This window comes from Anguilla rostrata, chromosome 9, assembly GCF_018555375.3.
Source record: "Anguilla rostrata isolate EN2019 chromosome 9, ASM1855537v3, whole genome shotgun sequence".
Lineage (NCBI taxonomy): Eukaryota > Metazoa > Chordata > Actinopteri > Anguilliformes > Anguillidae > Anguilla > Anguilla rostrata.
Genome location: NC_057941.1, coordinates 50,498,313 through 50,523,157, shown reverse-complemented (window position 1 = coordinate 50,523,157; position 24,845 = coordinate 50,498,313). Strand labels below are relative to the sequence as shown.

At 43.4% G+C, this 24,845-nt stretch overlaps 2 protein-coding genes and 1 long non-coding RNA gene across 17 annotated transcripts in view; 2 read left to right on the top strand and 1 right to left on the bottom strand.

The window, feature by feature from the left end:
• Window positions 1-12,925, top strand: part of nbeaa (neurobeachin a) — a 174,053-nt gene extending 161,128 nt beyond the window's left edge. For all 6 annotated transcript variants that reach the window (XM_064352726.1, XM_064352722.1, XM_064352721.1 and 3 more), the window contains 12 exons: window positions 1,157-1,276; window positions 2,082-2,234; window positions 2,622-2,789; window positions 3,488-3,577; window positions 4,341-4,533; window positions 5,647-5,718; window positions 6,173-6,328; window positions 6,571-6,741; window positions 8,811-8,912; window positions 9,314-9,510; window positions 9,937-10,088; window positions 10,431-12,925. In XM_064352726.1, the coding sequence (XP_064208796.1) occupies window positions 1,157-1,276; window positions 2,082-2,234; window positions 2,622-2,789; window positions 3,488-3,577; window positions 4,341-4,533; window positions 5,647-5,718; window positions 6,173-6,328; window positions 6,571-6,741; window positions 8,811-8,912; window positions 9,314-9,510; window positions 9,937-10,088; window positions 10,431-10,521 (1,665 nt within the window). In that variant the 3' untranslated portion in view covers window positions 10,522-12,925. The remainder of the gene's footprint in view (window positions 1-1,156; window positions 1,277-2,081; window positions 2,235-2,621; window positions 2,790-3,487; window positions 3,578-4,340; window positions 4,534-5,646; window positions 5,719-6,172; window positions 6,329-6,570; window positions 6,742-8,810; window positions 8,913-9,313; window positions 9,511-9,936; window positions 10,089-10,430) is intronic.
• A 776-nt stretch (window positions 12,926-13,701) lies between these two features.
• LOC135264074 (uncharacterized) lies at window positions 13,702-21,067 on the top strand. 6 transcript variants are annotated; one of them, XR_010332597.1, is made up of 4 exons: window positions 13,704-14,133; window positions 16,256-18,125; window positions 18,652-18,695; window positions 19,344-21,067. It is a non-coding gene; the product is annotated as an uncharacterized LOC135264074 (long non-coding RNA). The 6 variants fall into 6 exon arrangements; XR_010332592.1 differs by having other exon boundaries at window positions 13,702-14,133; window positions 16,256-20,076; window positions 20,167-21,067; XR_010332596.1 differs by having other exon boundaries at window positions 16,256-18,695; window positions 19,788-21,067.
• Window positions 14,366-24,845, bottom strand: part of dclk1a (doublecortin-like kinase 1a) — a 78,373-nt gene continuing 67,893 nt past the window's right edge. For 3 of the 5 annotated variants that reach the window (XM_064352712.1, XM_064352713.1, XM_064352715.1), the window contains exons 11-16: window positions 20,300-20,433; window positions 19,884-19,961; window positions 18,878-18,974; window positions 18,589-18,669; window positions 17,928-18,041; window positions 14,366-16,867 (exon numbers count right to left, since the gene is read on the bottom strand). In XM_064352712.1, the coding sequence (XP_064208782.1) occupies window positions 16,721-16,867; window positions 17,928-18,041; window positions 18,589-18,669; window positions 18,878-18,974; window positions 19,884-19,961; window positions 20,300-20,433 (651 nt within the window). In that variant the 3' untranslated portion in view covers window positions 14,366-16,720. The remainder of the gene's footprint in view (window positions 16,868-17,927; window positions 18,042-18,588; window positions 18,670-18,877; window positions 18,975-19,883; window positions 19,962-20,299; window positions 20,434-24,845) is intronic. The other 2 variants (XM_064352714.1, XM_064352716.1) reach the window with 1 other exon arrangement.

Sequence of the window (24,845 nt, the reverse complement as noted above, 5' to 3'; positions counted from 1 at the left end):
GTAACCCCACACTTACTCCTAAAGCCAGGTCTATGACTAACCCCACACTTACTCCTAAAGCCAGGTCTATGACTAACCCCACACACTTACTCCTAAAGCCAGCTCTATGACCTAACCCCACACTCACTCCTAAAGCCAGGTCTGTGACTAACCCCAGACTAACATCAGACCCAGCCTAACCCCACATACTTACTCCTAAAGCCAGGTCTATGACCTAACCCCACACTTACTCCTAAATCCCGGTCTATCACTAACCCCAGACCCAACCTAACATCCACTTAATACAGCCCAGAGCTCACCAGCTCATCCTTCTGTGACCACATGGAATCATGGGATACTTCGCTAAAAGCAGCAAGTGGAACAGTGCCATTATTTCCGCATTACTGAATGCGGTTCCCACTCTGGTTAATTAGCAGCCGGCTGGCTCTGGCCAATTAGGCGGCTAGCGCTTCAGGTGATGGCGATGATGGTGTTAGCGGACACTAGCGCTTCATGTGATGGCGATGATGGCGTTGGCGGACGCTCGCGCTTCGCGGTTCGCGGCTTGTCTCGGCTGAGTCGCCGCTCTCCCGCTCCGATCCTCTCAGACGCCGGAGAACAAAAGCGCAATTAAAAATACCCAGCAGGCACTGCAGCGGCGGCCCGAGTGGACCGTAATGCATTCCGCCCGAGGCGTTGCCACCGCGGACGCGGAGAATCTCCGCGGGATCTGAAACGGGACTCCGTTTGATGGAAACGGACGTGTCTGACGCAAACGCCAGACCGGTCCAGAAACGTCTCCCAGTTTCCCCTCTCATTTAACTCCATTAGTCTGGATCTGTCTGTATGTTCTCTCTGTTCTCTCTGCTAAGACAGGTGAAAATGTTGCTTTTTTTAAATTAAAGACTTAATTTATTTGTGCATTTAGTCCCCCCACCCCCCGCAACGTGTTTCTTTGTTAAAGCATGGTAGCACACACACGCACACACAGACATAGACACAGATACACACACACACACTGCCCTTCCTTCAATGCAAGCTACACCTGTGTGTTTTACATTGTCACAGTGCCCTACGATACTGCACCATGTACATATATGGAATATATAAAGGAATACATATAGATAAATAATCCACATATTATAAAGTATAATTTCTTACTTGTCTATGTCCACAGGAGCCCTTCACCACCTTCTTCCTCAACGCCAACGACAACAAGTTCGACCACCCCGACCGCACCTTCTCCTCCATCGCCCGCTCCTGGAGGAACTGCCAGCGCAACACCTCCGACGTCAAGGTGAGCTCTGGAGGGGGGAGGAAGCGCCTGAGCCAGGTCTTCGTCTTGAGTGTGGAGACCGTCCTCATCCTCACGCTGCTTTGAATCAGTCCCCTTTTGCACAGAATATCAGGCAGATCCCACTCATGTACATTTTAGTTGTCATAAAAATGTGTCTGTAACCAGGAGCGCCACCGGGGATTTTGGGCCGCATTAAATGATCTCACATTGGGCCCCACCACCCCAGAAAGTCCTGTGTTCTAATATTTTTTGAGGGCCCCTGTCAATCAGGGCCCTTGGAATCATCCAACCCCCCGGGCTCTGTTTCCATGGAGACGGCGGGCACTTGGCGTTCCGCCCGCCCGCCGGCCTGGAGCGGCGCAGTGGGAGACGGGCGCCGGCCTCGATGTGTCAGACTCCTCCGGAGAGGGTCCCTGCGCCCGGGTTCGAGGGGCCTGTGGCAATTAGCAGAGCAGCTAATGACAAAAGCTATTTCAGACGCGGCCTTTCAGACACTCTGTGCCGAGATCTTCTGTGGGACAAACACGGAGAACTTGGTGCACATTATTAAAGTGCAGGTTAAATCATTTTGTTTTGCACAAATGCTTGAGTCTTCTGAATCGTGAATTTGAAAAAGTCTGTTGACAAACAAATACGATCTCCTCCATTGTGGTGAATGTGGCAGCAGTAGAAGTTATGCCCTTCCAAGTTGAAACAGAGCCGGAATGGAGCAGGACTAGAGTGCTTTGGAGCCAAAATGGCGTAGAGTGGCAACAAGAGACTGATGCCTTGTGTCTCTCTCTCTCTCTCTCTCTCGGTCTGACAGGAGCTGATCCCGGAGTTCTATTACCTCCCGGAGATGTTTGTGAACAGTAACGGGTACGAGCTGGGCGTGAGAGACGACGGGGCCCCCGTGTGCGACGTGGACCTGCCCCCCTGGGCCAAGAAACCGGAGGACTTCGTTCGGATTAACAGGATGGTGTGTGTGTGTGTGTGTGTGTGTGTGTGTGTGTGTGTGTGCTGTGCATCTGTGCGTGTCTGTCTGTCCCCTTGAGAAATCAGAACTATGCTTTTTTTGTACTTTACTATAGTCAGTAATGTATTTCATATGAAGATTTTTTTGTATGGTTTCCCCCACAACCCCAACTGGAAAGCTAGCTACACCTCCACCATGTTCATTGTAGTTGTTAGACTGTAGATTGTAGTTGATTTTGTAGGAGATGTGTTTATTTGGGAGGTGTTCTGTGTTGGTGGGGAGTTTGCGTTCTCCTGCTCGTACGTGGTGCTGCTGTGAGGTGCGTGTTTGGGGTTCCGTCCCCGTCCTGCCCCTCTAACGGGCCGCCCCCCCCTCCCCGGTATGTCCCAGGCGCTGGAGAGCGAGTTCGTGTCCTGCCAGCTCCACCAGTGGATCGACCTCGTTTTCGGCTACAAGCAGCGGGGGCCCGAGGCGGTGCGCGCCCTCAACCTCTTCCACTACCTGTCCTATGAGGGCTCCGTCGCCCTGGAAACCATCGCCGACCCCCTGCAGAGAGAGGTACCCCCCCCCCCACGCTACACAGGAAGCGAACAGTCAGAATAACGCACGATTATTCTTGCGTCAGCGTTAAGCGGCTCTGACAAGCAGCTCAGCTGTACCAAACGACCCCGGGGACGGTCCCCCCCCCTGCCCGGGCGCGCCCGCGTAACCATGGTGATTTGAGGAGAAGACGCAGTGACCCGTCGGATTGGAGAGTGAGACCGCGACTCTCGCTGTTTCAGGGTTTAAAAAGACAGGCTCTGTCTTCCCTCCCGTGTCCATGTTTGAAGTTTCCGCAGATTTCGGTTCCCTTATCTGAGGGGATACCTGCGATAAATTTCTGCGTCTTTGAGACTGTGAAAAGCTATATAAAATGAATTTATTATTATTATGTGTGAATATGAATGAGCTAGTTTTGCTGTTTGTTTTTTTCCTTTCTTGATGGTTCGTCATTTTTCTGTTCCTCATTCTGTGGCCGATATGCTTCAGATCCCTGTTTCGTGATAATGAAACCATTTCCTGTTTTATTGAATTCCGATGAGCCTTCCACCTGTTTATGAGGTGTGAGGGGTGCGCTGTGGGGTCTGGTTTTCGTCGCGGTTGGGACACGCTGGATTGTGATTCCCAGGTGCAGCTCAGACACAGCAGACTCACCTGGAGCCTTTGACCCACGCTGTGATGTGTACTGACTCCTCTCTCCTCTCCCCCCCCCCCAGGCGATGGAGACGCAGATCCTGTGTTTGGGACAGGTCCCGTCCCAGCTGCTCATCGAGCCCCACCCCCCCCGCAGCTCCGCCATGCACCTGGTGAGAACGCCGTGCATGCTGGGAGATTTCACTTCACCCCCACTTTAAGCCACATTTACTGAGAGCTTTAGTATGTACAAAAGATTCTAGACAGAAAATAATAAAAACATATTTCTACTCATATCATTGGCCAAGTTAATGGTTTGTGTGTGCTTTCATAGCAATGAACTATTTTCAGTTAGCATGGCAGAGGGAAGTTGGGTGTATGCTATAGCAGGGTTCACATCTGTATGTTACATTTTTAATCTCTGTCACTTTTAGCACTGGAGTTCTGAAGTTCCTGATTGTGAAGTTGCTGATTGGCTAAAGAGTCCACACTTCTCTTCTCACAGGTCCAATCTGAGCCCTGATAGAAAGGAAACTATAAAAAGTCTGAGATTGTATCTGAAACTGAATTTCTGCTCCAAAGTGCTTCTTGACCACATGACCTCTCTGGACTCTTGGTTGTACCTCTGTGGCTCTGGTAACCATGGTTCCAATGGGAGGAGCCATGGCACCCTGACCCCGCCCACCCCCTGTTTGCCCCTCCCCCTATCCCCTGCCCTCCCTCAGTGTTTGCACCTTATTTTACCTCAAGCCTCTGCACTAATTCCCTCTCCTTCTCCTTCTCTCCTCCTCTCCTTCTCTCCTCATCTCCTCTCCTCTTTTCCTTCTTGTCCTCCTCCCACCTCCCACTCCTCCCCCCCACCCTGCCCCTCCCTCCCTCCCTCCCTCTCTCCCCCCCTCTCTCTCTCCTTCTTTCTTTCTCTCTTCTGTTCATCAGTGTTTCCTTCCGCAGAGCCCCCTCATGTTTAAGGACCAGATGCAGCAGGACGTGATCATGGTGCTCAAGTTCCCCTCCAACTCGCCTGTCACCCATGTGGCGGCCAACACCCTCCCCCACCTCAGCGTCCCGGCCGCCGTCACCGTCACCTGCAGCCGGCTCTTCGCCGTCAACCGCTGGCACAACACCGTCGGTGAGCCTGGCCTGCGTGCGCGAGTGTGGGGGGTGACCACTAGAGGGCGACAGGGAGCCTGGGAGGAAATAGCCGCTGGACTATGTCAGATGTGAAAACCAGCAGGAAAATACACAGATATTGTACATAAACATACACACACACACGTGCACACCTATAGACCCAATCTTACAGACACACACATCCTGTGCATAAACACACACACACGCACATCTATAGACACAACCTTGTAACCAAACATGAAGACAAACAGATATAGTTCATAAACACATAGGTTCACACAAAGACTTGTGCACACTACCTGCCATCCACACGAGTGAAGTCCCTATAGAGTTGGTGTGTGTGTGTGTGTATTGTGTTTATGTGGAAGTGTGTGGAAGTGTGTGTGTGTGTGTATTGTGTTTATGTGTGGAAGTGTAAGTGTGTGTGTGTGTGTGTGTGTGTGTGTTGTGTTTATGTGTGGAAGTGTGTGTGTGTGGGTGTGTGTGTGCGCATGCGTGTGTATGTGTGTGTGTGTGTGTGTGTGTGTATTGTGTTTGTGTGGAAGTGTGTGGAAGTGTAAGTGTGTGTGTGTGTGTGTGTGTGTGTGCGTGCGTGCATGTGTGTGAGTGTACTGCTAATGTCCCGGTCCTTAGTGGTGTAGCTGTGATCCAGGTGCAGCAGGCAGAGCAGAGAAAGCTGCCTGTGCACATGTTCTCAATTACACGCGTGTGAAGAACATTACCCACAACCCCCCTCTGCTACAACCGCAGTCAGCTGCAGGTCAGCGGGGTCGGGGAGGCCAGGAAACGCGGTCGACCCTTCTCTCGCACGGAAACGACGCCGCGGTCGACCCTGCTCTCTCACGGAAAGGAGACCGTTTAGACTTTATGTTCCCAGGACTGCTCTGGCTTAGAGAAGTGCACAGGTGTGCAGAGCAGAGGGCTCACCTGGTCTCTGCACTCTGTATTCCACCGGACTGATGAACAGATATGAGGACCAGAGTGTGTGTGTGCGTGTTTATACATGTATATGCGGGTATTTGTATGTATTTGTACATGTATACTGTATGTACATGTATATGTACGTATGTGTAAGAGGTGTCTCAGTGGCTTTGTTCTGTGTCTCTGGCAGGTCTAAGAGGAGCTCCAGGGTACTCTCTGGAACAGGCTCATCACCTGCCCATTGAGATGGACCCCCTGATTGGTGAGTGTGCAACTGCAACCTGGCTCACTCATTGGACCAGGGAGATGGGGGCGGGGTCAGATGCCAGGGGCGTGATAAGTTTCTAAGGAAATAGCGGCAGGACTGTAGGGGTTTTCCTCTGGTTGTTGGCTGTTGTATTTTGTGCCGTCCTTTTTTGGTAAACCTGTCCCAGAGCCATATGTGGATCAAATGCATATTTGAATTACTGTGGCTTTACTTTAATGGTAAAATGAAAATAATAACTCGCTGAGAGTTTTCAAAGAAACATGTTATGAACCAAAACGCATAATAAAATGAAAGATGAGAAATTCTGAATATTACTGAAAATAGGTGCTTCTGTTAATAGAGTTACAATACTTGAGATAATGGACTGCCCACAGTAATGTAGGTCATGCTGAAGACAGCCTTGAAGAGGAGATGTTAGTGTGATTGTGAGATTATGTGTCTCTCACAGCCAATAACTCCGGGATGAATAAGAGACAGATCACGGACCTGGTGGACCAGAGCATCCAGATCAACACGCACTGCTTCGTAGTGACGGCCGACAACCGCTACATCCTGGTGTGCGGCTTCTGGGACAAGAGCTTCCGCGTCTACTCCACTGAGACAGGTAAACACTCACCTGAGTCTACTCCACTGAGACAGGTAAACACACACCTGAGTCTACTCCACTGAGACAGGTAAACACTCACCTGAGTCCTGCACAGGTAAACCCGTACCTGAGTCCTACACAGGTTAAACCCCCACGTTCTCTCTCTCTTACTCCACCTCCCTCCCTCTCTGCTGCCCTCACTCCCTTTCTCTCGCTCTCTCTCTCCCCACCCCTTATGCTGTGATGCTCCTGTGTCCCAGGAAAGCTGACCCAGATCGTTTTTGGGCACTGGGACGTGGTGACGTGTCTGGCCCGGTCCGAGTCCTACATCGGGGGCGACTGCTACATCGTTTCGGGGTCCCGGGACGCCACGCTGCTGCTGTGGTACTGGAGCGGGCGGCACCACATCATCGGGGATAACCCCAACAACAGTGAGTCAGAACCGGGACCGTGGGTCACGTGTACGGGACGGGAACAGAGCTGCACCCCACCCTCTGCCTAATACAGGGGTCCCCAACCCCGGGGAGCCACAGGGTCTGCTGGTTTTTTAGTGGTAGATGACACAGTTACCTCACCTCACCTGTTTTATTTGGATGGATTCTTTAGTCATGCAGCACTGACTTGATCAAATAAAGCAGTTGGTTACATTGTTAATTCTCATCACCCGGTGTCTTGGGTTTGAAATTCTTGCTGAAGGTAAAAACAAAAACCAGCACATTCTCAACAGTTAATTTTATATTTTTGACTCCAGCAAACTGCAAATTAGAACTGCCTTTTCCCTCATTAAACGGCTGTCAGACGAACAGGAATGAATATTGAGGTGCTAGGATTTTGTAATTAACCTCTCTACGGCTCACCAGTCAATTAGGAATTTCAGCTCGGTCGCCTCCAATTAGAGACTGGTGAGATTTTGGCCCCCGTTTACCCCCCTGAGAATCCCAGTGACAGGCCTCATCCTGTACCTTCTGGAGAACAAAGACCCACTGGGGTGGAGAGGCGGGGGGGGGGGGGCAATTGGTGGTTGGGCAGAGGCAGTGAGTGGGGGGAACTATGAAAGAAGCCGTTGCATTTTTTAGCCATTCCTTAAGCCTTTAAGGTGTGAGGTCACAAATATGTGATTGGAATGTTCTAAACTGGAGATTCTAATGCTGATGTCACAATCACTACTGGTGACTGGAAATCAACTCTAGAGTTCTAGAACACTGACTTAGAATTTTGAAAACTCATTCTGGTAAGCCTGCTCTTCAAGGGGTTAAAAAGCATGCAGTATCTGTCTGGCTTCAGAAGTAGAATTAGTTTTATTTTTGTCTCACATTTTTCACATCATGCGATTCCGTTTTGGAGTTCACACTTCTGGGGAGGAAACAGAGCTGCTGTTCCTGTACTTGCTAACTGTCACTGCGTGATGACTAGTGCAGAGAGTGCAAAAAGAAAGAAGCAACTGTTTAAAAAAAGCTAAATTCCTTGTTGGAAATTGTTGAGTTTTACAATGACATAATGTCTAGTTTTGCATTCATTTTTTTATTAATTAATTTAAATTATTTTAATTTCTGCAAATTATCAAGAAGACTAGTAAAAACATCCAGTCTCTAATGCCACATAAAGTGCATGTCCTGTAGAGCTCAGCAGGAGGAAACGCTGACCTCTAGTGGAATTCTTTGAGATAACAGAATTACCTTTTCTAACGTCTGATTTCGTATGGTCAGTTTATAAGAACAGTATTCGGTGTCGGAAATCCAACACCTGATCTGTTTCCAACTTCTGTGGTTGAAAGATGCAAACTGTAAAAATGGTTGTGTTCTATTGAGGACGATTTTGCAGTTTTATCATACAAATAGAGCTAGTCTCTTTGGAAAAAACTGTAGCCTTGTAGCTACCGTGGGTAGAAAGCAGAAAGTCCATATTGTCACTGTCATTAACACAGTTTGTCCTTAACTGCCCTTCCCTGTGTCCTCTGTCATGTGACATGAGCGAGGACACCCATTGGCTGTTCCCCGCTGGCTGATTCTGTGATAACTCTGCAACAGAGCTCACATCATCCCAGCCTGCATTATTGGCTGAGGATGTTTATCACTGATGCAACATGGAAGCTTCTTTAACAGAACAGTCAGAATTAATATCTTACACACACACACACACACACAGTCTCTTTCAGTCACACACACACCACCCCTAGGTAAATCATGGCTGAGCTTGTTTATGCTTGTATTATGACTGGGGTCTTTGATCCATCATTGTCATTGTAGTAACCTTGGCACTGACTCCTCTCCGTTTCCCTTTCTCTCTCTCTATCATTTTCTTTCTTACTTTCTCCTTCCTTTTCTCCATCTTTGTCTCTTTTGATTTTTCAATCTCCCTTTTCCCTCTCGCTGTCTCCTTCCCTTTCTCCATCTCTCTCTGCCTTCTCTGTTTCCCGCTCTCTCTCTCACTTGCTCTCTGTCTTTCCCTCTCTCTCTCTCTCCCTCTCTGTCTGTTTCTCCCTCTTTCTCTGTAACCGTAGGTGATTACCCAGCTCCCCGGGCGGTCCTGACCGGTCATGACCATGAGGTGGTCTGCGTCTCGGTCTGCGCGGAGCTGGGTTTGGTCATCAGTGGAGCGAAAGGTCAGTACGGCCTGCCGAACCAACGCGCTAAGCTAATGCGCTCACAGACCGCCATTTTAAATAGAAATGGCCTGTGCTCTCATTTTAGCTCTGTGGTTAAAACAGGTGTGTAGATCCAAGGACTGTGTGAATGGATTTCTGAAACATCCACACTCCAGCGTGTTTTATTTAAGTTGAGGTGAAGCTAAGATTTTAAACATTTCAAATCATTGTCTTCTTCAGTTAAATGGTGATACGTGCTGGTGGCCTGCATCCCCAACTCTAAAGCTTCACTGCAGGTGTACAAGATTATTAGAGAGGAACAACCACTCAAGGCTTACAGGTGGTTAAGAAAAAGGTTTTGACCAGTGTGTGTGTGTTTGTGTGTGTTTGTGTGTGTTTGTGTGTGTGTGTGTGTGCAGAGGGGCCGTGCCTGGTCCACACCATCACAGGGGACCTGTTGCGGGCCCTTGAGGGCCCGGAGAACTGCCTGAGGCCCCAGCTGATCTCCGTGTCCAGCGAGGGCCACTGCATCATCTGCTACGAGCGCGGCCGCTTCTGCAACTTCAGCATTAACGGCAAGCTGCTGGCGCAGATGGAGGTCAACGACTCCACCCGAGTAAGCCCCTCCCACTGCCCTGCCCATCAGCCCTGCCCATCAACCCATTGGCCTGCCCACCAGCCCACTGCCCTTCTCATTGGCCCACTGCCCCGCCCATCAACCCATTGCCCTGCCCACCAGCCCACTGCCCCTCTCATTGGCCCACTGCCCCGACCCATCAACCCACTGCCCTGCCCACCAGCCCACTGCCCCTCTCATTGGCCCACTGCCCCATCCATCAACCCATTGCCCCACCCATCGCCTCTGGCTTGGACACCTTCCCACTGCCCCACTTTTCGACCCACTTCCCAAAAATCCCAGCTACTTCATTACTCAGACTGTGACTCCAAATGTCACGTGCCTCCCGCTAGAGATGGAATAATAAGGTTATTTAATTGTCTGTACCCCCCTCTCCCCTCTCTCCCCCCCCCCCGAACCCCCCAGGCCATCCTCCTGAGCAGCGACGGACAGAACCTGGTGACGGGCGGGGACAACGGGGTGGTGGAGGTGTGGCAGGCCTGCGACTTCAAGCAGCTCTACATCTACCCCGGGTGCGACGCGGGCATCCGGGCCATGGACCTGTCACATGACCAAAGGTGAGAGGTCAGCTCTGAAAGGGCGGAGCCGCGGCACCTCCGGGTTTAACGACGGTCAGGGTACAAGGGTACATTGCAGTCTGCTGTCTGTATATCCGACTCCAGCTCTAACACTTATGAGCCTTTTAGAGTCTGCATACACAGGGCATTAATTAAACAGACGTGCAGACGGACAGGGAGACAGGCCGTTACTCCCCCTGTTTAAAAGCCACGCTTCGTCCCACACAGTCAAACAGCTCAGTGTTAAATCAGCTCTGGCAGTGTGCATTTTTACATACTCTGCTAACGGTACATTTTTAATGCCTGTTGGACTCATATGATGCTCTCTGGCGCCCCCTGCAGGACTCTGATCACCGGGATGGCGTCCGGCAGCATTGTGGCTTTCAACATCGACTTCAACCGCTGGCACTACGAGCACCAGAACAGGTACTGAGGGAGGAGCTGGGGGGGAGGAGCCAAGAGGAGGTGCCAAACTGAAGCCACGCCCCCTTCACCCGCCCCATCCGTCCCACCCCCAGCCGCCAACTCGCACCGCGCGGCCACAGGCGGCCAGGCCGGGAGGGTAGGCGGGCGACTGGAAGACTAAACAAAAAAAAAAACAAAACAAAAAAAACAGAAGAAAAGAGAAAAAAGAAACGAACAAAAAAAAAAGGTATAAATTAATAGAGGAGGAAGGGAGAAAGACTTGAGCCTCGCGTTCGACGCGGTTTGAGGGGAGTGGCCCCCCCGTCCTGACGTGTCGGGGCGGGGCGTCATCATCGCGTTCAGCCTCGCTACTCGACCATCCCACCTGCCACCACAAACGCACATCTCCATAGCGACGCACCGTAGTCAGGGCAACGCCCGTCCACCAGTAGCCGAAGTGCTGTAGTTAGGAGACGCCCATCGGTTGTAGCCAAAAAAAAAAAGAAAGAAAGAAAAGAAAATATACTTTCTTGCGTGCGTGTGTGTGTGCGTATGTGTTTTATCAGACTACCCCCAACCTGTGTGGATTGGTCAGACGCTTCTGTACTGTAGGTCTTTAAATCTTTAAATACGGAGGCAAGGAAAGACTACTGCTGAGAGATCCAAGATCCACAATCATAGGCGTGCGTGGTCAGAGCGAGCATCTCATCAATCAGAGTACTACTGCACATGAGTTCGGACAAAAAAAGCTGTTTATTTCTCATGTGACTCTCCCACCCCTAAAGCATCCTAGGTCATTATCTATCCAGCTCCGGCAGCCAATAAACAGCCACTCATAATTTCAGTGAATGATTGAAATTTCTGATGTGTATCCTGTCCCCAACTTCCTCCTCTCTTAGGGGTGCATTGTGCGTAGAGAAGAATAAAAACCTGCAGAAACAATAATACATGAATAAAAATAACGGGGTGTTTCTCATCCAGACAGGGAGGTTGATCACAATTCATTTTTTAAAAAATAAATAAATAAAGCTACTGATTCATTTTTCTTTTTTTTACAAGTTTGTTTTTGACAGATGGCCCCTAACTGAGATCTGATTGGTTCATAACCATACCCTTAGCAGTCTCTTGGGCATGTCCTATCCAAAGCCACCTCATTGAGATGGCAGTGCATCATGGTCAACAAAGTAAATCCCCTTATTTATTTCTGAATTTGTTATCAATGATAGGTCCTCTAAAACCAGCCCTTGTAAATGCAGTCTGATTTCCTAATCACTCTCTGCATATTAAGTTTTAGGAGGAAGTGAAGCTTGACGTGAAATTCCTGTTCTTTCCTGTCTATATTTATTTATTCATAACTGAATGTTTGTAAAAGATAATGTGTAATAACAATGCTGAAAATGATTATGGAAGTGGGAGTTTAAGAGTCAGGGTTCTCCCAGGTCTGTTCGCAGGAGGAAAACTGATTCTTTAAAGATTTGGCAATTATTATTATTATTTTTTTGTCATGGTTTGCATAATCATAATTTGTGATGAGTGCCAAAAGTACTGATTTTTCTGAAGATGTTGTTGGGGGGGGGGGGGGTTCACTCATCACAAATATCACTTATTCTCAGTTATCAGTTCAAGAAAATGAATTGGTGGATATCTTTGAATTGTCGCTTTGCCCCAGAAACGTCATTATCAGGTCTGTCCGTTTCTTGGTCACCCTCCATGAATCAATACATTTTTTTTTTTTTGTTTTTTTTTTGGTTCCAGATCCCTTGCTCATTGGTGTTCGTATTCAGACGGGGGGCGCGGTGATCAAATTTTACAATCACAAGACTGTAAAGCAATATCATGAGTGTGTAGCCAAGGTTGGGAGGGATGCGAGGGAGGAGCTGGCTGTGTCTGGACGTATAGATCAAACAAATGTACATGTACATGCTCATTTGCATACACACACACACAAACACACACATACACCAAACAGAACAAATTCTGAGCTTAAGCAGGTGAATATCATCCAAAAAAAAGATTATTCATATTATTTTTTTGGATCTATAAAAGTCCTAAAGCTACTTTAAGAAATCCTAATGCTAGTTTGATTTTATGTTTTGTTGAAAAGATATTGAATATGTTTGGCTTGAAAGGAGAGGGCGTTCAAAAAAAAAAAAAAGAAAATATGCAAGGAACTGGAAGATTGGTGTTTTCTGTTGCCATGGGTGATGTACAGAAGCCAATTCCAGACAGAACTGTAGCTTCGCATGCAAGGAATTTTTTGGATTAGGGGTGGGGACCTGTACCTGAGTGTCTGATTTTATTTATCACTTTTTGTTCATGTCTATAAATAATTTTTTTTTTTTTTTTTTGGTTCGTATTTTCAGTTTGATATTATTCAGGCTTTTCACTCTTAAAGTGGAACATGGGCTGTGGTATGTTGTAATTTTGAATAAGGAGCGCTATTTGGGTAATTTTTTCTTTCTTTCAATAGAGCACTATTGTTTTTTTGGGTTTTGTATTTAAAATATTATGTTGGAAAATATCTACCTTATGATTTCATAAGTTGTCTCTACCTGCTATTTTATGTGTATGTCGCAAACTTAAGGCAAAATTTACACAAAAAGTGTTTGTTCAAAAATCATTGAAATATTAACTTATGCCAATATATAAAGATCAATAACTGTAAAATAAAATCAAATGGTTTCCTTTTTTGTCGTATTTATAATAAAACAAACAAAACAAGAACTATTTGTCAGTCTTTTTTTTCCCCTCCGATGCATTCATTATTACTCTCCTTGTATGGAATGATTGCAGACGCGGTGTAGAGATAAGCGGGTATGGATAATGGATGGATGTATGTAGTGAGTTTGTGCTGCCCCCTCCCGTCGGGTAGTGGTACAGTCCTGTTTGTCTCTATGGATTGTAACGTCGAAACGCATTCGTTCTGACCCAAAATCAACCCACAAAGCAGAAATAAAAATGATACGCTGAAATACAATGTGTAGGAACACACAGACACTCACACACACACCCCAAAAAAACGTTTGGGTGTACCACTGCAGTCCTATGCAGCGTGTTAAAGGGATTGTTGTGTTACTGTGTGATTCTTTGATTTGCCACTATCTATAACTTACCATTTCATAACGTGCACTAAACAGCACTCATAGGTGAAAGTAATAATTTGTGAGTATTTTTAGAAACAGATAGGAAAAATTATTGCTAGATGGTCTTTGTTACGCATATTGTCTTTGTTTTCACGTCAAATGACATGTTGGGGTCAGCATCGCAAGACCCGGACCCGGAAGTGACGTTACTCCAATGCCGGTATTTTGAATGTAGTGGGAAGTCGGCTAAAGTTTGGTCAGGTTTTAGAGCAAGTTATGTTTGTTTGAAAACCAAAAAGGTGTTGTTTTTTCCCCTGGTGCCCTAGATATGTTTGGCCCTGGTTGAAGGATACAATTTAAAGGTTTATTTGTTGAATTATGTGGAATCGATCCTGCTGGGAATGCAATCGCCGAGTTCATTTGGGGACGCCCAACAGAAAATGGCGGTGTACGCTGCTTTAGTGTTTATTTAGACTACTTTTGGTTATGGCGACCGAAGGGCCTGAAAACCGGACCAAATGGAGGAAGAAAGCAGGCGACGGGATCAGAGTTGATGGGTGAGTCGATTGGTGTTCGTATCTCGTGCTTGTGTTTTCTGTTTGAGACTTGCCGCGAAATATTGATACAAATAGCGTGTCATCAAATGTTTGGCGTTAATGTTAGGTTGTAACCATAGAAGGCACCTTTTCTTAGCCCGTTACGAAACTGATTTGATGGGTAACATCCTGTAGATGGCGGCATTTAATCACATCATGACAAAGCAATAAAAAACCAACATGTACCATCGTATGCCAGTGTTCACCAAAGAATCTTTATTTTTCATTTGTAATCGGATTAAATAGTTGCATTTTTAAAAAGTCGAGCAATGCTTTTGGGTTATTAGATCAACACTTTGAACAAAACAAGTACTGTACTTTGACTTTATTGCAGCAAATTCTCAAGTCGTGATCAGCACTTACAAACACTGTAAATATTCTTATTACAAATACACGTTGCGTAGGCCTTCCCCTTCGGTGCCTCTTTACAACAGTTGTTCGTTCGCCCAGAGAACTGCGTAGTTCACATATCCTTGAACACACCCATACTGTACGTACACACATACATACAAAATATTGCCCTCTGTAGACAAGAGGAAAAAACACCCGGTTATCTTCGCAATTTAAAAAAATGCTACATTTGCACCAAACTTTACAAAAACATCCATTCATTCAGTGTTATAAGCCTAGTTATAACACACGCTTCGTCAATATCTCAATCAGCACCCTGCTATCTGTCATTAACTTGACCCCTTAATACCTTGGATAGAAAATATTTGTCCCCGTAACGTTAAATGGCTTCAAAAGACCTCCGTATCTGTAATTTTTCTAAGTTTTATGTTAACAATTTTTTTTTCGAGTGAAGGGGATCGAAGCGTTGACTGTGCAATGGACACGAAACAGTAGCGGCATGGTAATTACAGTATTTACAATAATATAATCGCACTTATTGAGGTATGACATTGTAATGACGCTCTGCACGACACGTACAGTTTATGTTTTTTTTTTTTTCATTTGACATATCACAAGAAAGATAGTTACACAGGTGAAACGAGGACACTAAACCGACTGCACATTCGTCGTTTAATATCGGTTATTTAATATTTTCCGTGATTGGACTGCTGTCAGGGATTAAAGACTAGAGCGGCTTATTTTGTCTACTCTTCAAATCTGCTTTCGATGGTTTTTGGGTCGCATACAGGAGTCGCTTCGGTAGGCATATCCGTCCGTGCTCATCCGCGAAATTTGCTAGGGGCTACTCGTGAGATCTTGCCAATGATGGGTCCCAGCCAGAGGTCCCAGCACGCGCGGGGTTAATACATATTTTAACGGTGACAGTTTTGTATGGAGGTAGGCCTATCCGTTTTTTTTCTCTCTCTCTCTCTCTAAAGGCGGTGCTGTAAAAATAAGATAAATACTTTTTATTAGCTATTAAAATAAATCGGATATTATTTACAAAGCAGTCCTTCACCAGGATTCCCGTTGTAACACTAATTCGTCGTGAGAGCGCTGATCCGTCTATTGCTGTTCTATCTTTACCCTTGTTCGATGTCGCGATATCGACAGCTTCGAATATGAGTTCGCGGTTCTGTGAGCTGATTGGTGGTTTTTATGAATACGGTTTCATAAGGGGGTGTGTTGATTCACAGCTATCCGCCTTTTCAGACCGACACAAAAAGTAGGCACCAGTGCTTCAAAACTCTCAACACTCAAAGGGAAATAGACACGTCACGGCTCTCTTTGAAAAGTAAAGTTTTCACAAACCGATATCGAGTGTGTATGAAACATTTACAAAAGCTGAAAAAAATATGAGAAACGCTAAAAATAAGCCTGCTGTTTCAGCGCTTAAAGTGGCTGCACAGGTTCATTCTAAAATTGGCTCGAGCGTCCATCACTCGTGTAGGCTGAATCTCTTCACGCACCATTCTCCGGTTAAAAAATAAAAAATTACAATAAATATTAAATAAATAGATAAAATATGAAATAAATAAAGATGTAAACGAGTGATGTTTGAAGGAAAACATCCAGGGTGATCTCAGTTCTGTTCGCACCATTGTGCTTGGTGTACAGCAAGGTTTTGGATTAGGCCTACTTCCTTAACCACTCTCCTTTCTAATTCTCCTTTCCTCTTCCTTTATTCCAGTTCCCTCCCCTTCTCCTTTTTTCCTCATTTATTTGCTCCCCCTCTTCATTACTGTTTTCTGTTTTTCCCCCTCTCCTCTCCCCTCCCTCCCCTTAGCCATCATTCCTCCCCCATTTCTTTCCCATTCATCCCATTCTCCCCATCCCCTTCCCTCCCCTCCTCTTGTACTGCAGTCCAGTGTTCTAGAAGGGTGAGTCAGGAGATGGGCGGAGCTCAGAGGACCAGGGGGGGAGGAGTCTGCCGACCCGGTCATGTCATAAGGGGGCGGGGCTGCGTGTTTCGGCTGCTCTCACATCCTGGTGGCGTCTTCGTCTGAGAACCTTCCCCTCCGTATTAAGAGCGGGGGTCTGGAGAGAGATGGAGAAGAACTTCAGGAAAGGAGAGGGAGATGGAGAGATGGACGGTGAGACGGATGGAGAGATGGATTGTGAGGCGGATGGAGAGGGGGACGCACATCATACAAAATCAAAGGTTTGGCCAATGGGGTGATGGGGCAACCAGCACGTTGCCATGGTAACTTTGCATGTTAGTGCCGTACCTAATCCAGTACATTCCAGGGTGTTGGTAGTAGTCCAAAGAGCCCGATCTCTGGATGGCAAAGTCATGTTCCAGCTGAGCAGAGAGAGAGAGATGAAGGAGATTATTCAAACCATGACATTCACTGCTGAACATGCTGAAATGTTTGATTGTTTCTGCTCCTTCTCAAACTAAAAAAAATGTTGAGTGCACATGTTTTATGAATGGTTCAACTCAATTCCTTTGACGTACACACCTGTGTTAGCCCTAAGGCCTGATATAAGATATTTGTCTATTTATAACACCACATCATTTGGACAGCTCTGACTGATACTGTGTGAAATACGTAAGAACTTGTGACTTGGAAAGGAATTTAAAGTCGTCAACAACTGAATTCGTATCCTGCTCTCACTTTCAGAGTCACAGTGAGATTTTTAGATCACAAAAGATGGACATCGTTAAGTCTGAGAGGGTGCTAGATTTATCGGCAGCTTGCAAAACGGTTTTGATCTGAGTGGGTTTTTGATCTTGGTGGGTTTTTATAATTTTATTTATCTGTGTGGGTTTGTGGATCACACATAATAGGTCTACCGTTTCCAGCTCGGTAAGTACTGCACCACGCTTATCTCCTGGGCAAGAAAGAAAATAAAACCTGTCCAGTTATCTTTAAAAAAAAAAAAAAAAAAAAATCTTGCTTTCACCCCCACTAAGGTTTTACATTTTTCTCAATCCCATTGGCTCACCCTGGGACACAAGGCAATTATACACAGATGGGATCAGAGTTAATTCCTCATATGCCAAATTCATGACCAGACACCAGAGAATCTTGGCTATTCCGATGATCCAATTACTGATTTTACAAAACTTTAATCTCCTGAAAGTGTACCCAGCATCCTCCACCACTGAGCCTGATTGAGGTGTAACTCAGCTATGGAGAAAGTGACCCAATTAGAGGCCAAAAACAGGGAATCATGTTTTTTTAAAGGATCTAAAGGTCTCGTAGAATGTAAACATGACCTGTGGTCATTTTTATGCCTATAAACTGTATTTAAATGATTGCACGTGAAATGTTTCTAGATTAAATGAAATGTATAGTACAGGTCCGTTGGGGAGTTTGGGGGAGGGGTTTGGGTTTGGGGGTGGGGGTGGAGCTTACCGAAGTGACGGACACGTCGGCCGTGGGGCTGTCCGGTTTGGGGCAGGTGTTGAAGTGCTTCCTGATCTTTCCGGCGACAGACAGCTGGTGCTCGTTCTCCGGCAGGCCCCCGTCCTGAAGGGAGGAGCGGACAGGAGATGCCAGGCACCCGATTAGCATACAAGGTGGCCAGGTGGAGGTGGAAGTGCAGGTGAAGGTGTAAGTGCGTTCTGCATGCTGGTGGTACAGGTGAACTCTCCCCTTATTGTTGAGTGCTTTCATGCTTATCAGATGAAAAAAGCTACATAAATTATTACTGTTATTATTATTGGTATTATCAGCCAATCCTTTACACTGTAGGTCTGTATTGTAAGGGGGTCCTGTATTCCATGCAGTATGGTAGGTGTCCTGGTATATGGCGGCCATGTTGAGAGCTGTGTGCAGTTCAGTCAGTGTAAGAGGATAAGATGGCAGCCATGTTGAGAGCTGTGTGCAGTTCAGTCGGTAAGAGGGTAGGATGGCGGCCATGTTGAGAGCCGTGTGTAGTTCAGTCAGTGTAAGAGGATAGGATGGCAGCCATGTTGAGAGCTGTGTGCAGTTCAGTCGCTGTAAGAGGGTAGGATGGCGACCATGTTGAGAGCCGTGTGTAGTTCAGTCGGTGTAAGAGGATAGGAACACTCACATTGACCCAGGGGTGCTGCAGGACCTGAAGGGCCGTGTATCTCTGATCAACCTCCACCTGCAGCATCGACTGAATCAGCTCCTGTGGAGGACGAGAGCGTACGCAACGTGAGTAACACACACACATCCGTACACTCATACATACACATTTATGCACAATGTGAGCAGCAGTAATACAGATCCATTCCCACACAATCTGAGTGGTACACACACTAAAGAGAAGCAGTGAGACAGACAGACGAACACAGAACCACACATATCCATAAGCACATATCAAAGAAAACACCCACCTTAGCACTGTCTGAAACATTGTCCCAGTAGGGTAATGGGAAGTCTAGCTGTCCCAGCAGAATCTGATCGAAGAGGACTTCCTGGTCTTCAGTACTTCTGGAAAAAAGTGAGGGGAAAAAATCCTGTTTTTACCTAAAATAACACACCATAGGACAGCACAGATTATGGTTTTTAATGGATTGTTTTTACATTGAATGACTTCATATTGCATAACCAGCCCACCTGCTAATGCCTAATGGGTTGTGCTGCATGTGTGTTTCTTGTTAATAAGATCTTGTGTTGTTGAATGGCACTTTTACATGTTTAAGTTGGATATTTAATATTTACAGGCTCTTTGTGTCCTGTCTGTATGCTAAATGTTTTTTGCTGTGTTGTTCCTGTTTTGTTTCCCCTCTTAAATACTGCCTCTATTTATTTAATGTATGGTTGCATTTGGTCTTTGCTGCTGCCAAAAAAAAATCACAGTATTTATCTATATATCTGTCTGTCTATCAGTTGATTGATTATAGAGCACTATGTTCAATTTAGTAATAGCATTCCAAAGGGACACCAGTCATTAGTTGTTCATTTCCACTGTACATCAGGTCTGATGTATTAAATAAACTTGCATGTTCATGTACTGAAAGTGTGTAGAGACATACAAGTTGGAAGAAAGACTACCAATATTCCAACTGTAGTCCCATTGCTGTTTAGATCCAGAAAGCTTTTTCCCAGTGAGAAAATGCCAGAATCTACACGTCTAGAGAGGTGGAAATTCAGTTTTGTATGTTTTGACATAAATGGTCTAGGTTAACCCCAGTATAGCTCCGGTTTTACTCAGACACAGCCTGGCTATCTCGGCTAGAAAACTTTTCAATCAACTGTAGTCGGGGTTTCCACCAGAGTGCCTAGATGGTGTTTCACCAGCAGAATGTTCCCTGGGTTCTGTTGCTATGCCTGTAATGCACAACCGGCGCAGGACGGGACACAAAATGGACGCCGAGGACAGCGAGCTGGGACGCCTACCCCCGGAACGGAGGGAAGCCGCAGAGGAGGATGTAGGTGATGACGCCGGCCGCCCAGATGTCCACCTTAAGGCCGTACCTGCAGAGAGGAACAGACCCGCGCTCAGACGTGGGGCTACATGACACTGAATGGGGGGTACAGACACTGAAGGGGCAGTACTGACATAGGCCAGTGGGGTCAGTGAACACTGCAGGTTATTCTCCCTGCTTATTATCACTTCTTGTATCAGAAGAGGTGCTCTGGCAATACTGACACGGGCCAGTGGGGTCAGTGAACGTTGCAGGTTCATTCACACTTTATTTTCACTCCTTGTATCTGTTCACGTCCTCGCACTTTCCTTGGCTCCCACCCAACAGAGGATGTAAGGATGAGATGGGTGTTCAAGGTTAAGATTTATTTAATTGACCAACACTCACCCGCTCTCTGCAATAATCTCTGGTGCTACATAGGTGGGTGTCCCACACACAGTATAAAGGGGTCCGTCCACAACAGTGGCTAAGCCGAAATCGCCAAGCTTGAGGGACTTGCTACCATCTTGGTGTTCGTAAACCTGAAATACAAAAAATGTGTATATATTATGTTGCTGCTCAACGATAATGACACCTTGACTTCAACATCAAACCCTGTGGCTGGCAGCATATACTGCTGTAAAAAAAAAAAAAAAACATTGGATGTAGAGGGCGAACCATCATACTTGCTACCAATTAACCAGTGGAAATAGCTTGGATAATTCATTGAAAATATCTACAGTGACTGAACAGAGCTTGCTACCAGACAATACTGTTGTAATTTTATTCTGAAACAAGGTTAGCCACAATCTTATCGTTTAGAGATCCTATTTCATAATTTTCATTTTGTGTATTTTTTTCCCCTCCATTTATTAATTTGTCTGAAAAAAGAGACTATTATGTTGAATTTCACTGTTCATCCAATGATATTTTAATGAGAAATTATTTAAATGCAGGTATTTTCACATCCACCTGAATAAAAAACTTACATTTTTTAAATTGTTCCTGTTTTAAATATGAGATGGTAGTCTTTTGTACTTTGCTGTTTCTCCACTGAAAAAGTATTATTTTGCGAAATGTTAAAACGGATTTTCCTTGATTTCACACTGTTGAGTTTAATTGTTGAATAAGTTGGATTTCGTATGTATGTGATGTATAAATATTGTTTGTTCTTTTTGTCGCACTATTGTCTTGAATTTTTGTGTGATTTATTTCCCATTGAAACAAGTAATAACTTTCTACATAAATCCCTATAGACTCATGTATATTAATTTATTTTAAAAAGGCCATTAAGATGACATAATTCCCTATCTGTTTGAGGCAAGAGCAGAAGGGCAAACGGGCATTTAAAATTTGTCAGCAGTTTTTCCACATTTTGGACATGAGCCTATAACCTTATGTATTTTTCAATTTTCCACCAAAAATAGATTTTTCATCATAAATCCCTTTAAAATCATTTCTAGTCATTTATTTCAATGGGAAAGTGAATTAAATAGGATTCCCTATCTGTTTGAATGGAAAACAGGCATTTTAAAATTTTTAGCAGTTTTTCCACGTTTTGGACATAAGCCTATAAGCCTTATGTATTTTTCAATTTTCCACCAAAAATAGATTTTTCATCATAAATCCCTTTAAAATCATTTCTAGTCATTTATTTCAATGGGAAAGTGAATTAAATAGGATTCCCTATCTGTTTGAATGGAAAACAGGCATTTTAAAATTTTTAGCAGTTTTTCCACGGTTTTGGACATAAGCCTATAGCCTTATGTATTTCTCAGTTTTCCACCAAAAATAGATTTTTCATCATAAATCCCTTTAAAATCATTTCTAGTCATTTATTTCAATGGGAAAGTGAATTAAATAGGATTCCCTATCTGTTTGAATGGAAAACAGGCATTTTAAAATTTTTAGCAGTTTTTCCAGGTTTTGGACATAAGCCTATGGCCTTATGTATTTTTATATTTTCCACCAAAAATAGATATTTCATCATAAATCCCTTTAAAATCATTTCTAGTCATTTATTTCAATGGGAAAGTGAATTAAATAGGATTCCCTATCTGTTTGAATGGAGAACAGGCATTTTAAAATTTTTAGCAGTTTTTCCAGGTTTTGGACATAAGCCTATAGCCTTATGTATTTTTATATTTTCCACCAAAAATAGATTTTTCATCATAAATCCCTTTAAAATCATTTCTAGTCATTTATTTCAATGGGAAAGTGAATTAAATAGGATTCCCTATCTGTTTGAATGGAAAACAGGCATTTTAAAATTTTTAGCAGTTTTTCCACGTTTTGGACATAAGCCTATAGCCTTATGTATTTTTCAATTTTCCACCAAAAATAGATTTTTCATCATAAATCCCTTTAAAATCATTTCTAGTCATTTATTTCAATGGGAAAGTGAATTAAATAGGATTCCCTATCTGTTTGAATGGAAAACAGGCATTTTAAAATTTTTAGCAGTTTTTCCACGTTTTGGACATAAGCCTATAGCCTTATGTATTTTTCAATTTTCCACCAAAAATAGATTTTCATCATAAATCCCTTTAAAATCATTTCTAGTCATTTATTTCAATGGGAAAGTGAATTAAATAGGATTCCCTATCTGTTTGAATGGAAAACAGGCATTTTAAAATTTTTAGCAGTTTTTCCACGTTTTGGACATAAGCCTATAGCCTTATGTATTTTCAATTTTCCACCAAAAATAGATTTTTCATCATAAATCCCTTTAAAATCATTTCTAGTCATTTATTTCAATGGGAAAGTGAATTAAATAGGATTCCCTATCTGTTTGAATGGAAAACAGGCATTTTAAAATTTTAGCAGTTTTTCCACGTTTTGGACATAAGCCTATAGCCTTATGTATTTTTCAATTTTCCACCAAAAATAGATTTTTCATCATAAATCCCTTTAAAATCATTTCTAGTCATTTATTTCAATGGGAAAGTGAATTAAATAGGATTCCCTATCTGTTTGAATGGAAAACAGGCATTTTAAAATTTTTAGCAGTTTTTCCACGTTTTGGACATAAGCCTATAGCCTTATGTATTTTTCAATTTTCCACCAAAAATAGATTTTTCATCATAAATCCCTTTAAAATCATTTCTAGTCATTTATTTCAATGGGAAAGTGAATTAAATAGGATTCCCTATCTGTTTGAATGGAAAACAGGCATTTTAAAATTTTAGCAGTTTTTCCACGTTTTGGACATAAGCCTATAGCCTTATGTATTTTTCAATTTCCACCAAAAATAGATTTTTCATCATAAATCCCTTTAAAATCATTTCTAGTCATTTATTTCAATGGGAAAGTGAATTAAATAGGATTCCCTATCTGTTTGAATGGAAAACAGGCATTTTAAAATTTTTAGCAGTTTTTCCACGTTTTGGACATAAGCCTATAGCCTTATGTATTTTCAATTTTCCACCAAAAATAGATTTTTCATCATAAATCCCTTTAAAATCATTTCTAGTCATTTATTTCAATGGGAAAGTGAATTAAATAGGATTCCCTATCTGTTTGAATGGAAAACAGGCATTTTAAAATTTTTAGCAGTTTTTCCACGTTTTGGACATAAGCCTATAGCCTTATGTATTTTTCAATTTTCCACCAAAAATAGATTTTTCATCATAAATCCCTTTAAAATCATTTCTAGTCATTATTTCAATGGGAAAGTGAATTAAATAGGATTCCCTATCTGTTTGAATGGAAAACAGGCATTTTAAAATTTTTAGCAGTTTTTCCACGTTTTGGACATAAGCCTATAGCCTTATGTATTTTTCAATTTTCCACCAAAAATAGATTTTTCATCATAAATCCCTTTAAAATCATTTCTAGTCATTTATTTCAATGGGAAAGTGAATTAAATAGGATTCCCTATCTGTTTGAATGGAAAACAGGCATTTTAAAATTTTTAGCAGTTTTTCCACGTTTTGGACATAAGCCTATAGCCTTATGTATTTTTCAATTTTCCACCAAAAATAGATTTTCATCATAAATCCCTTTAAAATCATTTCTAGTCATTTATTTCAATGGGAAAGTGAATTAAATAGGATTCCCTATCTGTTTGAATGGAAAACAGGCATTTTAAAATTTTTAGCAGTTTTTCCACGTTTTGGACATAAGCCTATAGCCTTATGTATTTTTCAATTTTCCACCAAAATAGATTTTCATCATAAATCCCTTTAAAATCATTTCTAGTCATTTATTTCAATGGGAAAGTGAATTAAATAGGATTCCCTATCTGTTTGAATGGAAAACAGGCATTTTAAAATTTTTAGCAGTTTTTCCACGTTTTGGACATAAGCCTATAGCCTTATGTATTTTTCAATTTTCCACCAAAAATAGATTTTTCATCATAAATCCCTTTAAAATCATTTCTAGTCATTTATTTCAATGGGAAAGTGAATTAAATAGGATTCCCTATCTGTTTGAATGGAAAACAGGCATTTTAAAATTTTTAGCAGTTTTCCACGTTTTGGACATAAGCCTATAGCCTTATGTATTTTTCAATTTTCCACCAAAAATAGATTTTTCATCATAAATCCTTTAAAATCATTTCTAGTCATTATTTCAATGGGAAAGTGAATTAAATAGGATTCCCTATCTGTTTGAATGGAAAACAGGCATTTTAAAATTTTTAGCAGTTTTTCCACGTTTTGGACATAAGCCTATAGCCTTATGTATTTTCAATTTTCCACCAAAAATAGATTTTTCATCATAAATCCCTTTAAAATCATTTCTAGTCATTTATTTCAATGGGAAAGTGAATTAAATAGGATTCCCTATCTGTTTGAATGGAAAACAGGCATTTTAAAATTTTTAGCAGTTTTTCCACGTTTTGGACATAAGCCTATAGCCTTATGTATTTTTCAATTTTCCACCAAAAATAGATTTTTCATCATAAATCCCTTTAAAATCATTTCTAGTCATTTATTTCAATGGGAAAGTGAAT